We start from the raw sequence: 14434 nt of genomic DNA on the forward strand, positions 1-14434 counted from the left end.
AATAACTGGCATGAAAGAAATGGAGTGGAGGGGGAATTGATACAGTGTAAAAGTTTAAAAGATATCTTAAGCAGCAATGTTGGATCTTATTTTCAGTAAACAAATTGTAAATGTACATATTTAAGACAACCGGAGAAATTTGAATGTCAATCAGTTATTATGGTGTTCATTTAATTTTATCATCTAAGCAGAACATATTGAGAGTTCAAGGGGACATTATTAATAATGCTGTACAAAAGTGCAAATTGGATCTACCCCAAACAAACTTGATTACCAAATAGATATTTTAAAAATCTATTAGTAAATTTTTTTTACTAGTAATTTTCTTTAAGTCTATTAGTTAGAAAAGCAATTCTCAAAGTTTTTAGTTTCAGGACCCTTTGCACTCTTAAAAATTATTGAGCCATGTTCACTAGGATGGCTAGAATCAAAAACACTGAAAATAAATTTTGGCAAAGATGTGATAAAATTAGAAGAGAGATTGCTCATACATTACTGGTTGAAATGGAAAATGGTGTAACTTTTGTGGGAAACAGTTTGACAGTTTCTTAAAAACATAGAGTTAACATAGATTTAAACATATGTCCTGGCATTTCTATTCCTAGGTATAGCCAAAGGAAATAAAAGCATATATCATATAAAAACTTGGACATGAATGTTCATAGCAGCATTGTTAGAGGGTGAACAAAGCTAATGCTATTTTCTGCTCCATCCTCCATGATGACTCCTGTTTAACCTCATTCCTTTGTTTCACTGACCAGCTTTACATCCACCTAAAGACAAGTGAAAAAGGAACATAGGTTTCAGGGAGTGAATAATTTATTTCAGCAGGTGGTGTCAGTGGTCAGAGCACTAACATCACAAAACTCCTTGCCTCATGGATCATAAGACACCTGGTAAATGATGTTATTATTTTTCTTCAGATGTTTGCTTGAAGTTATTTTTAGTAACAGGGGTTTTCGCTGTATAAACATCATCTAACACCAGAGAGCCAGAGCTCTGAACTGCCGTAGATGTCTGAATCTTCACTGCATGCGGCTTTCCTGTATGTAAGTCACCACTGTAATAAATATCTTCTTAAATCATATGGGTTTACCTGTTTCCTTCAGTCTCAAAGTATATTCTCAGTTTGGAGGGCATTATACTTTATCCCCCTCCTCACACAAGCATTATTCATAATAGACACTGGAAATAACCCAGAAGTCCATCAACTGATGAGTGGTTAAACAAAATGTGATATATACATACAATGGAATATTATTTTGTCGTAAAAAAGAATGAGATTCTGATGCATATTGCAACATGAATAAACCTTAAAGACATTATGCTAAGTGCAATAAGCCAGAGACAAAAGGCCACATCTTGTATCATTCCATTTATATGAAATGTCTGGAATAGGCAAATCAATAGTCAGAAAGTAGAATAGTGTTTGCCAACAGATGAAGAGGGAAGAATTGGGAGTGACAGCTAATGGGTATGAGGTTTTCTCTTGGGGTGATAAGAAAGTTCTAGCATTAACTAGTGGTAGTAGTTGCCCAACCTTGCAAATACACTAAAATGTACTGAGTTGTTAACTTTAAAATGATGAATCTTATGGTTTGTGAATTAAATCTCAATTGAAAAATTTTAAGAAAGTATTGAGAATCTCAGAGTTTTTCTTTATGTGACACAGATATTTAGATAGACTTTGTCTATATTAGAAATTAAAACAGACAAATTTTTTATACATCGATTTACCTCTTTTAAGCATAATAATAATATACCCAGTCTTCCAGACAAGATGGCAGAATAGAAAGTCCTCAGTGTCACACTCTCTCACAAATCAACCAATTTACAACTATTAAAAAGCAATGACAGCCAAGCTGGGGTTTCTAGAGCTCAGGGAAAGAGGAAGAGAGACCTATGATGTGCATGAAGGCGGGAGAAGCCACAATGAGAGAAAGAAAAAACTGCACCAAACACTTTGAATCTTGGTTGCTTCCAGGCTGAGAACACAGAGGAGGAGCTAGCAAAAGCCGCAGCTGTGCCCTTTGGATGAAGTTGCTTGGAGGTGGCAGGGGAGAGGAGGGCATTGGTGGCCCCCAGGCCAGCAAGACCACTAACAGGGTTCCCATGGACTGACATAGAAGTGAGGAGCCACAACAACTGAAAGAAAGGAGCCACTCAAGGGCCACTGAGTCATTTCAATGGACCAGATCATGGCCAATCCCCTGGGAAGTGTTCGGAGCACAGGGGGTCGGGGAGATGGGCCCACTGGCCAAACACTGGGACACAGGAAGGACAGCTGATCTTCCTGCCAATCAGTGTAGGACCACTCAGTAGAGACCAGTCAGGAATATAGAATTGCTTGGGGTGCAGTTTGATGAAAAGACTCAGGCCCAGACCAGAGGTTCTACACAACCCAGGTGCACTGGATTTCTCCAGACCTGGAAGTACCTGTAAAGTCAACCATTAAAACCTGAGCTGCACAGAAAGCCTTTCCCAGGGAATCAACAGCAAAGCAGCAATTTAGCTCAACCACAGAGCTCAAGTGCTGGTCCCCACAGGAAGTTCCCCCATTTTAGAAGTAAGCAAAGGACAACAAATTAGTTCCAGCACAGAGTTTAAATGGTGGGAACAGCAAATAATCCAACACAGAAATGACAGAAAAAACAAAGTACCCACACCAGATACAAAGTTTGATGTTAGGAATCGCCGGCAGCGGAGCCGGAGGCAGCAGCAGCAGAGGAGGACCCAGAGGCAGCGGAGCCGGCGGCAGTGGCAGCAGCGGCAGCGGCGCCCTCGACAGCAGTGGCATCAGTGCCCTCGGCAGCAGCGCCCTCGACAGCAGCGGCAGCGGCGGAAGGGATGCCAGTGGTAGCGGCAACAGCGGCAGTGGCGGAGGAACCGGTGGCAGTGGCAGCAGTAAAGGAGCCGGCAACGGCGGCATGAGCAGCACCAGCGCCGGCATTGCCAGAGGCAGCAGCGGGGGAGGAAGCACCAGTGGTAGCGGTGGGAGCGGGGGAAGCAGTGATGGCGGGGACAGCGGCAGCAGAGCTGGCGGAAGTGGCATGAGCGGCGGCAGCGGCAGCACCTGGGGAAGCAGCAGTCGCAGGAGCGACACCCTGCGGTACCGCCCCATCACCCAGCAGCCCAGCAGAGTCCAAGCTGACCAGAGAGGTGGCTCCCTGGAGAGGCCCAAGACCCGAGGTAACCACACATGCAAGGCACTAGTGGCCAACTGAGTAGTCACTGAGGTAGCCATACCAAATGGGCAACCCCAGCAACATCTTAGTCAGACAATAGTGTCAAACCTGTGGACTGTGAAACCCCATGCCACAATGAATAAACATCAAAGAAAAGATACCAGAAATATGAAAAATCAAGAAAGCACACCACCAAAAGATAACAAATCTCAAGCTCTAGATCATATAGAACAAGAAGCCCTTGAAATGACTGACAAGGAATTTCGAGTGATAATTCTAAGGAAACTGAATGAGATACAAGAAAACTCAGCTAGACATCATGATGAAACGAGGAAAAGTATATAGGACCTGAAAGAGGAAATGTACAAGGAAATTGATGCCCTGAAAAAAAATGTAGCAGAACTTGCCAAACTGAAGAAGTTCTTCAGTGAAATATAAAACACAACAGAGAGTTTAACCAGCAGGCTTGTCGAAGTTGAAGAGAGAACCTCTGAACTTGAAGATGGGCTGTTTGAAATAACAAAAGCATACAAAAAAAAAAAAAGAAAAAGAAAAAAGAATCAAAGGCATTGAAGAAAATCTGAGAGAGATATCAGACAACATTAAGTGCTCAAATATCCGAGTCATGGGTATTCCAGAAGGGGAGGAAAAAGGAGATTGCATTGAAAACATATTCAACAAAATAGTGGCAGAAAACTTCCCAGGTATAGGAAAAATCACAGATCTTCAGAACCAGGAAGCTCAATGATCTCCAAACGTATTCAACCCAAAAAGGTCTTCTCCAAGACATGTTATAGTCCAATTGGCAAAACTCAAAAACAAAGAGAGAATCTTAAGAGCTGCAAGAGAGAAGCATCAAATCACCTATAAGGGAGCCCCAATCAGACTAACATCAGACTTTTCATCACAAACCCTAAAAGCCAGAAAGGAATGGCATGATATATTCAAAATACTAAAAGACAGAGATTGTCAGCCAAGAATACTCTACCCTGCAAGGCTATCCTTCCAAAATGAAGGACAAATAGTATATTTCTCAGACAAACAAAAACTGCGGGAGTTCACCACCACACGACCACCCTTACAAGAAATTCTCAAGGGAGTACTGGGTTTAGTTCCTGAAAAATAACTACCACTGCCATAAAAACCCAAGAAAAATCTAAACCCACCAGTATAATAAAAATGGCATTCATGAAGAGAAAACAAACAAACAAAAAGGCTATCTACAACCTAAGGAACTAACAAACACAGAAAACAAACAGTAAATCAGAAAGCAAGGAACAAAAGACACCTAAGACAACCAAACAACAATCAATAAAATGCTAGGAATAAATCTACACTTTTCAATAACAACTCTTAATGTAAAAGGTTTAAATTCCCCAATCAAAAGACACAGACTGGCTGACTGGATTAAAAAGGAGGACCCTACTATTTGCTGCCTTCAAGAGACCCAACTCACCCATAAAGACTCACATAGATTAAGAGTGAAAGGATGGAAAAAGATTTACCATGCAAACAGAAAAGAAAAACGAGCTGGAATAGCTATACTTATATCTGACAAAGTAGACTTCAAACTAAAAACCATAAAAAGAGACAATGAGGGACACTACGTAATGATTAAAGGATTGATCCCTCAAGAAGACATAACAATCATAAATATGTACACACCCAATGTTGGAGAAGCCAGATTTATAAAACAAACTCTATTAGACATAAAGAAGGAAATAGACACTAATACCATAATAGCAGGGGACCTGAACACCCCACTGTCCGTATTGGACAGATCATCTAGGCAAAGAATCAGCAGAGAAATGCAAGACCCCAAAAACACCCTACATCAATTGGCCTTGGCAGATATCTACAGAACATTCCATCCCATAACCTCAGAATATTCATTCTTCTCAGCAGCACATGGATCATTCTCCAGGATAGATCACATATTAGGTCACAAATCAAGTCTCAATAAATTCAAAAAAATTGGAATTATCCGATGTATTTTCTCAGACCACAATGGATTAAAACTAGAAATTAATAACAAACGAAACTCTGGAAACTATACAAACACATGGAAATTAAACAGCATTCTACTTAATGACATATGGGTCCAAGAAGAAATCAAGCAGGAAATCAAAAAATTTATTGAAACTAATGAAAACAATGATACATCATACCAAAACCTGTGGGATACTGCAAAAGCAGTATTAAGGGGGAAATTTATTGCATTAAATGCTCACCTCAGAAGAATGGAAAGATGGCAAGTGAACAACCTAACACTTGACCTTAAAGATCTAGAAAAACAAGAACAATCCAAACCAAAAGTTAGCAGATGGAAAGAAATCATTAAGATCAGAGCAGACCTTAATGAAATTGAAACCCAAAAAACCATACAAAAGATCAATGAATGAAAAACTTGGTTTTTTGAAAAGATAAACAAAATTGACAAACCATTAGCATGGCTAACAAAAAAAAGAAGAGAGAAGATTCAAATAACAAAAATTAGAAATGAAAAAGGCGATATTACAACTGATTCATCTGAAATACAAGGAATCATTCGAGACTACTATAAACAACTATACGCCAACAAGTTTGAAAATCTGAAGGAAATGGATAAATTTCTAGACACACACAAGCTCCCAAAACTGAGCCATAAAGATGTAGAAAATCTAAATAGACCAATAACAATAAAGGAGATTGAAGCTGTTATCAGAAGGCTCCCAACAAAGAAAAGCCCAGGATGAGATGGATTCACAGCAGAATTTTACCAAACATTCAAAGAGGAATTGACACCGATTCTTTACAAACTATTCCAAAAGATTGAAGCAGACGCAACTCTCCCAAACTCATTCTATGAAGCAAACATCATCCTGATACCAAAACCAGGTAAAGATATAACCAAAAAAGAAAACTACAGGCCGATATCCTTGATGAATATAGATGCAAAAATCCTCACTAAAATACTAGCAAACAGAATACAGCAACACATACGTAAAATTATTCATCACGATGAAGTGGGATTCATCCCAGGGATGCAAGGTTGGTTCAACATATACAAATCAGTAAATGTGATGTACCATATTAATAAAATCAAACACAAGGACCATATGATCATCTCTATAGATGATGAAAAAGCATTTGATAAAATTCAACACTCATTCATGACAAAGACCCTCTATAAGTTAGGTATAGACAGAAAGTATTTCAACATAATTAAAACCATATATGATAAACCCACTGCCAATATTATCCTGAATGGGGAAAAGCTGAAATCTTTTCCTTTAAGAACAGGAACCAGACAAGGATGCTCACTCTCACCACTCCTATTCAACATAGCGTTGGAAGTACTAGCCAGAGCAATCAGAGAAGAGAAGGAAATGGCATCCAGATTGGAAAAGATGAAGTCAAACTGTCCCTGTTTGCAGATGACATGATCCTATATATCGAACAGCCTAAAGCCTCTACAAAAAAACTCTTGGAGGTGATAAATGATTTCAGCACAGTAGCAGGATACAAAATCACCACACAAAAATCAATAGCATTTCTTTTCTCCAATAGTGAACATGCAAAAAGAGAAATCAAGAAAGCCTGCCCATTTACAATAGCCACCAAAAAAATAAAATACTTAGGAATTGAGTTAACCAAGGAGGTGAAAAATCTCTATAATGAGAACTACAAACCACTGCTGAGAGAAATTAGAGAGGATACAAGAAGATGGAAAGATATCCCATGCTCTTGGATTGGAAGAATCAACATAGTGAAAATGTCCGTACTACCCAAAGTGATATACAAATTCAATGCAATCCCCATCAAAATTCCAATGATATCTTTCTCAGAAATGGAAAGAACTATCCAGACATTTATATGGAACAATAAAAGACCACGCATAGCCAAAGCAATGCTGAGCAAAAAAAATAAAGCTGGAGGCATAACACTACCTGACTTTAAGCTATACTACAAAGCTATAATAACCAAAACAGTATGGTACTGGCATAAAAACAGACACACTGACCAATGGAATAGAATAGAGAATCCAGAAATCAACCCACACACTTACTGCCATCTGATCTTTGACAAAGGCACCAAGCCTATTCACTGGGGAAGTGACTGCCTCTTTAGCAAATGGTGCTGGGAGAACTGGATATCAATATGCAGGAGAATGAAACTAGACCCATACCTTTCACCATACACTAAAGTCAACTCAAAATGGACTAAAGAATTAAATATACACCCTGAAACAATAAAACTTCTTAAAGAAAACATAGGAGAGACACTTCAGGAAATAGGACTGGGCACAGACTTCATGAATACGAACCCAAAAGCACAGGCAACCAAAGGAAAAATAAACAAATGGGATTATATCAAACTAAGGAGTTTCTGCACAGCAAAAGAAACAATTAACAGAGTTAAAAGACAACCAACAGAGTGGGAGAAAATATTTGCAAAATATACATCTGACAAAAGATTAATATCCAGAATATACAAGGAACTCAAACAACTTTACAAGAAAAAAGCAAGCAACCCAATGAAAAAATGGGCAAAAGTGCTAAATAGGCATTTCTCTAAGGAAGATATACAAATGGCCAACAGACATGAAAAAATGCTCAACATCACTCAGCATCCGGGAAATGCAAATCAAAACTACACTGAGATACCATCTCACCCCACTTAGGATAGCTAAAATCCAAAAGACTGTGAACGATAAATGCTGGCGAGGTTGCGGAGAAAAAGGAACTCTCATACATTGTTGGTGGGACTGCAAAATGGTGCAGCCTCTATGGAAAATGGTATGGAGGTTCCTCAAACAATTGCAGATAGATCTGCCATGTGACCCAGCTATCCCACTGCTGGGAATATACCCAGAGGAATGGAAATCATCAAGTCGAAGGTGTACTTCTTCCCCAATGTTCATCGCAGCACTTTTTACAATAGCCAAGAGTTGGAACCAGCCCAAATGTCCATCATCAGATGAGTGGATACGGAAAATGTGGTACATCTACACAATGGAATACTACTCAGCTATAAAAACGAATGAAATACTGCCATTTGCAACAACATGGATGGACCTTGAGAGAATTATATTAAGTGAAACAAGTCAGGCACAGAAAGAGAAATACCACATGTTCTCACTTATTGGTGGGAGCTAAAAATAAATAAATTAATGCACATACACACACACACACACACACAAAAAAAAAAAACCTGGGGGTGGGGGGAAGCAGAAGACATAACAACTACAATTCCTTGAAAAAAAAAAAAAGTTTGATGTTAAGTAGTAAAGGTCTCATTTCACCAAAGAACACCTATAACACCTACGACAGAGAGTCCCATGGGCTACCAAGCCAGAAAAGTGGCTAGGTCCAGGGGCCTCCCTGACACCCGCAGCCAATCTAAAGGGTGGGGGCCGAGGGCATCAGCCACACACCTCCCAACACGTGCAACCAGCCCAGCGACGACCACTGAACCACTGCAGGAAGTGCCCTGGGCTCTCCTGAGCCTGGATAGTAGGGGACTAAGGGCCTCCATCACACCTCCCCAATATGCCAAACTGACCCAGTGATGACCACTGAGCCACCATAGGAAGCAACCTGGGTACTCCCCAACCAGGGTTGTGGGGTTCAAGGGCCTCAGCCATGTCCCCCTGACATGGGAAACCACCCCAGCAATGACCACCAAGCCACTGCAAGAAGGGCCCCAGGTTCCCAAGCTGCAGTAGTGGGGGGTGAGGGCTTTTGCCACACCCTCCTGACATCACCCAGCCCAGCAATGACCAAGCCACTGCTGGAAGCCCCCCAATCTTTCCTGTGGTAATGAGGGGGGTGCCCAGGCCTCAATCCCACCTCTTCCTGCTTCCTCCTTCTTCCATCGCATTTCCTTCCCCTTTCCCCTCTCCGCCTCCCTCCCAACTGCTCTGCAACAACATCATAGAATGTAAAAAGATATATTAATAAAATTTAAAAAATAAAATAAATAATAAAACTATTACATGTTAAATACAGACATTTTATGAAAAACATATTTTCCAAACGAAATAATGACAAAAGTGGCATCGTTTTACATTTTTACAAACAGGTGTGTAAAAATGTGCAACTTTCACATGTGGTTTAACAGGAGCCAGCTGGATTCTCAGGTCTACGGCTGCATTCAATCTGTTAGAAAACTCAACCGTATACTCATGATAGAAGGAGAATGAAAAGACAAATATATTGATACTATTATAAAAATAGTTTTGACCTGGCAGACCGCATGAAAGGGTCTTGGTGACTTCCAGGGGCCTGCAGACCACCCTTTTAGAAGTGCTATTAGAAATATACACAAACGGGGCCAGCCTGTGGCTCACTTGGGAGAGCGTGGTGCTGACAACACCAAGTCAAGGGTTAAGATCCCCTTACCCGTCATCTTTAAAAAAAAAAAAGAAATACACACAATCATTAGTAGTTGAAAAGATATGATATCTGAGATTCACTTTAAAGTACTCCATGGGGAGGTGGTGGTGAAGAAGCAGTGGAGAGAAGGTGAAAACTGTTATCAACATGTTGACAATTATTGAAGCCAGGTGATGGGACATGGGTCTTCTTTATATATCTGAAATTGTCTACAATTAAATTTGTAGTTGTTGCTCTTATTTTAATCAATGTTTACTTAACTGACCTTGAGATAGTTGGTAGGAGGGAAAACCAGGTTAGGAACTGGATATATAAAGATGCAAACATGAATTAGATACAGTTCCTGCCTTCAACAGGTTTTCATTTGCAGGGGACATAATGATACACCATTGTGAGAAAGCGCTAGCGTGAAGGCATTTGATGAATAACCTGTCATATTTATCACAGAGTGTAAGGCACTCTGTGAGGGCCTTACACACATCTCCTCCTTCCAGCAATCCTCTGAGACTGGCATCATTATCTTCATTTTGCAGATGAGAAAATTGAAACTCTGAGAAGCTGAGTCACTTGCCCATGATCTCACAGCCCACAATGGTAGAGCTCCCATAAAAACTCAGGTCCTTTTAGCTCCAAAGCCTGTGTCTTTCACCACTTCACCCTCTCGTTCTAAACCTTCAGTTATACAGTCCTGGAAAATCACCCACTTAACAGAAGCCCAGGTAGTGACCTAGGGGAGCCCACAGTCTTAGGAAAAGAACTAAAAATAATGTCAGCTGGGTTGGTCTTTACACTGTATCTATCCCCTCATTCAGTCCACACAATTTAAATTCATGAAGAAGGCATTTTTATCCAAGTTTGCCTTCCTCTCTCCCTGACTCTTTTTCTCCACTTTTTAGAAAGCAATCTGGCAAGATCTCTTAAAAGAATAAACAAATTCAGTGACCAACTCTACTCCCTAGACTTTCAAATACAAATAGCAATATGTAAGGAAGGATATGTAGACCATTAAAAAAAAATAAGTAGGTTCATTGCATCACTATTTATAGAGCAAAAACCTGAAAACAGAGTAAAGGTTCATCAAAAACATTCACACTGGAGAATTTAAAATTTAATTGTACATATTTGTGGCATACAGTGTGTTGTTTTAATACATGCATATATTGTACAATGATTCACTTAGGGTAGATAGATATCACCTAAACATTTATCTTTTCTTTGTGGTGATTACGTTCAAGGTTCTCTTTTTAAGCTATTTAGAAATATACAATATAATATTATTAGCTCTAGTTAGCCTAGAACATCAGAACTTACTCTTCCTATCCACCTGTAGCTTTGTACCTATTAATTCACCTCTTCACCTCCCCCCACCCCCTTCCTGACCTCTGGTAACCATGATTCTGCTCTCTACTTCTGTGAGAACCACTTTTTTTTTTTTTTTTATTCCGCGTATGAGTGAGACCATATGGTATTTGTCTTTCTGTGCCTGGTTTACTTCACTTAACATGATGGTTTCCAGTTCCATCCATGTTGCTGCAAATGACAGTAGTTCGTTTCTTTTGTTGTGTATATATAGCACCGTGTTTTAATCCATCCATCCACTGATGGACATTTAGGTTGATTCCATCTATTGTTTTTTTTTTTTTTTTTTTTTTTTTTTTTTTTTTTTTTAAAGATGACCGGTAAGGGGATCTTAACCCTTGACTTGGTGTTGTCAGCACCACGCTCAGCCAGTGAGCGAACCGGCCATCCGTATATGGGATCCGAACCCGGGGCCTTGGCCCTATCAGCACCGCACTCTACCGAGTGAGCCACGGGCCGGCCCTGATTCCATCTATTTTGAACAGTGCTGCAGTGACCATGGGACTGCAGGTGTCTCTTCAATATACTGATTTCATTTCCTTTGGGTATATACCCAGTAGTGGATTGTCTCTAGCCATTTTTTAAAAAATGACGTGGAGCTAAACCAGATGACCAGGAGGGGAGTCCATAAGGCATTTTTAAATGGTGAATGTAAGATGTAAGAGATGCTATGAGCCCCTGCTTATAAGACAGTGCTCTAAAAAATCAATGCTCCCTCTGTGTAGATTCACACATCTGTGTAGGTATAAGAAATCTTGAGTAAGGAGAAAATACGGGAAGATACATCCCAGTTTCTCAGCATGGACAGATGACCTTGGGAGGATGATGTTGATGTAAGGGCAGGATAAGAGGACGATGGAGGGGCTAAGCAAAACAAAAAGCGGAAAGGAAAAAATGACCCCCTTTTTTTTTTACAAAGCATGTATGTGATTATATTTACGTACCTATGTGAAATTATATATGACTGTGATTATGCATAAAAAGATTATGTTTTAAAACATTTTCTTTAAGGAGAAATGGAAGACTGCATTAAATTCCAGGAAATTTGTGACTAAGCATTGAGCAATATCTCTCAGCTTTCCAAAGATCCATATGTAAACAATTTGGGGTGAAAACGTCTTTATAAGGAAAAACAAAAGTGAGAGAAAGTAAAAAAGAAGTGTTTGCTTGTTTTCATTCTATTAAGAGTAACAACTAATGTGATTAAAGCATGACAATATTTTAACTATGGCTTTTGAGGTTTGTGTGGTCTGAACGTGATTAGTAATAGGATTATGAAACAGACTGTAAGATAATTGTTGTTTGCAACAGAGCCTACTTTTCTGATTACAGGCCAAGTGGAGAAATGATAGTTCAATATTTACAATCCTTGAATGCCTGTTAAGAATGAGGCAACTACTCCATCCTTTTGTATATCAGGCTACGGAGTTTTTAACATGGATTATTAAGGCTTACTTGGGCTAAAGAATATGCTACAGGCTGTCCCGTGGCTCACTTGGGAGAGTGTGGTGCTGACAACACCAAGTCAAGGGTTAAGATCCCCTTACCAGTCATCTTTAAAGAGTAAAATAAAATAAAAAAATAAAGAAAGAATATACTAATTATTTTGGAAAATATATTAATATACTAAAAATATTATGTTTATAAAATTTGTAGAACAGGCACCAAATGAATCTTAATAAACCCAAATCCTTGAAATGGTGTAAAAATAGCTACAAACAAAAGAATATGGTTAACATAAAATATTCCTCAAAATAACAAGTCATAACCATGTTTAAAATTTGACTAAAGATGTCTTAACATCTTTGACTAGATGTTTCACTGTGATATAAATTCATCACATCTCCAATATACCTTTCTTCCTCTTAAGATTCTAGGATTTTTAGCTTTCTTTTCCTTCTGTGCTTTCAGTTTAATATTTCTATAAGTACTTTTTGTTAGGGCAGTACATGATCTAAGAATGCCTTACCCAAAGGCTATTCCTTCCACAAAAGCTGTGGATCCTGCCATGTGTATTTTTTTTTTTTTTAAGATTTCACTGTAATAGTATTCCTTTTCTATCCTCTCTACTCAATCATTCCCTTTAGTGTTTCAAAATTCTCAATTTCATCATTAACCTATTCTCCCTGATGTCATATTCTTCAGCAACTGCCTATTTCTCTGCTCAGGAAAATGTCTTAAAACAAAGAACAAAATAACAAACCTGCAAATGTTTTCCCCAATTCTCCATTTATCGTTTCTTATTTTTTTTTTTTATTAAGGAAAGTTTGCACTTGGTTATGTCTCTCAAGTTTTTACAACTTTATAATAGCCCCCTCCCTGTTTAAAAATACCATTTATTTGTTGAAGAAACAGGGTCATTCATCCTGAATAATGTCTGAAACTCTGGATTTGGTAGAGTGTTCCCTCTCGATGTTATTTAATTTGTTCCTCTATCTCCCCCATTTCCTGTAAACAGGTAGTTAGATCTAGAGATGATTAAATTTAGGATTAGTCTTGGGGCATGTGGCTGTATACTTCTCACAGTGTCACAGGAGGCACGTAATGTCTGATTGTCCCACTTTTACAGAGGATAAGATAGATTGATTTGTTATAAATTCCCCCATCAGCCTTTCACCTGGTGGCTTTAGCAGCTGTCGATGACGATTGCTTATTTCCATCACTTCATTAGAATTACAAAATGGAAATTTTCTAGTTCTGTATTTCCTTTTGCATTTGTTACCTGAAACTCTGCTTAAATAAAACTTTCCCTCAACTACTAATTATTTGGTCCCAATGAAGTCCAGTTTGTACAGGAAAAGCAGGATAAGTGCTGGATTCTTTCCCATTATTTACCAATTTTTAGAATAATGAGTAGTTTTGCTGTTGTTCTTGTTAGTTTCATATGATGTTAAGGAATTTTTAGATGTGATGAGTTTTATTCAATTGTCATTATTCTTCTTGTACTGAAATTGTTCCATCTTTTGCCAAAGGGAATCTTTTCATTTTGGCTTCTGTGTCCTTTTAACCTGACCCAGTAGTCTTGGGTTGTTTGCTGGCTTTCTAGAAAAGCAAGATTGAAGCCACCATTTCTCCAGAGAGCTCTGGTTCCTTCTAGGGGAAATGCTATTTAAAGGCAACAGTGTGAACAGTGAAATGCCAGTGCTCCTGAATTTGTATTGATTTTAGTCTTCTAGGCTTCAGTGGACACATCTAGGAAATTTGTGTTCTTTAAAAAGAGAAATGGGGATCCAGTCAAGATGGTGGAATGGATGGTCCACAGCATCACTCTCTCCCATAAATCAACCAAATTTACAACTATAAAGATGTAACATCAGCCAAGCTGGGGCTGCTGGAGCTCAGGGGAAGAGGAGGAGAGACCTACGGAGTTCATGAAGGTGGGAGAAACTATGATGAGAGAAAGAAAAAGGTGCTCTGAGCATTTCGGGCTGTGGCTGCTTTAAGGCTGGAGCTGCTGAGCACATGGAGCAGGAGCCGGCAGAAGCTGCAGCTGCGCCCTTCAGATGGAGTTAG

The 14434-nt window shown here is 39.2% G+C and overlaps 1 protein-coding gene across 1 annotated transcript in view; it reads left to right on the forward strand.

Annotated features, from left to right (window-relative positions):
- The first annotated feature begins 2681 nt into the window (after positions 1-2681).
- LOC134361743 (sericin-1-like) overlaps positions 2682-14434 on the forward strand; it is a 30965-nt gene continuing 19212 nt past the window's right edge. Inside the window, exon 1 of the mRNA XM_063076723.1 lies at positions 2682-3109. Within this exon, the coding sequence (XP_062932793.1) occupies positions 2682-3109 (428 nt within the window). The remainder of the gene's footprint in view (positions 3110-14434) is intronic.

The sequence above is a fragment of the Cynocephalus volans genome, chromosome 13 (assembly GCF_027409185.1).
Source record: "Cynocephalus volans isolate mCynVol1 chromosome 13, mCynVol1.pri, whole genome shotgun sequence".
NCBI classification, from domain to species: domain Eukaryota; kingdom Metazoa; phylum Chordata; class Mammalia; order Dermoptera; family Cynocephalidae; genus Cynocephalus; species Cynocephalus volans.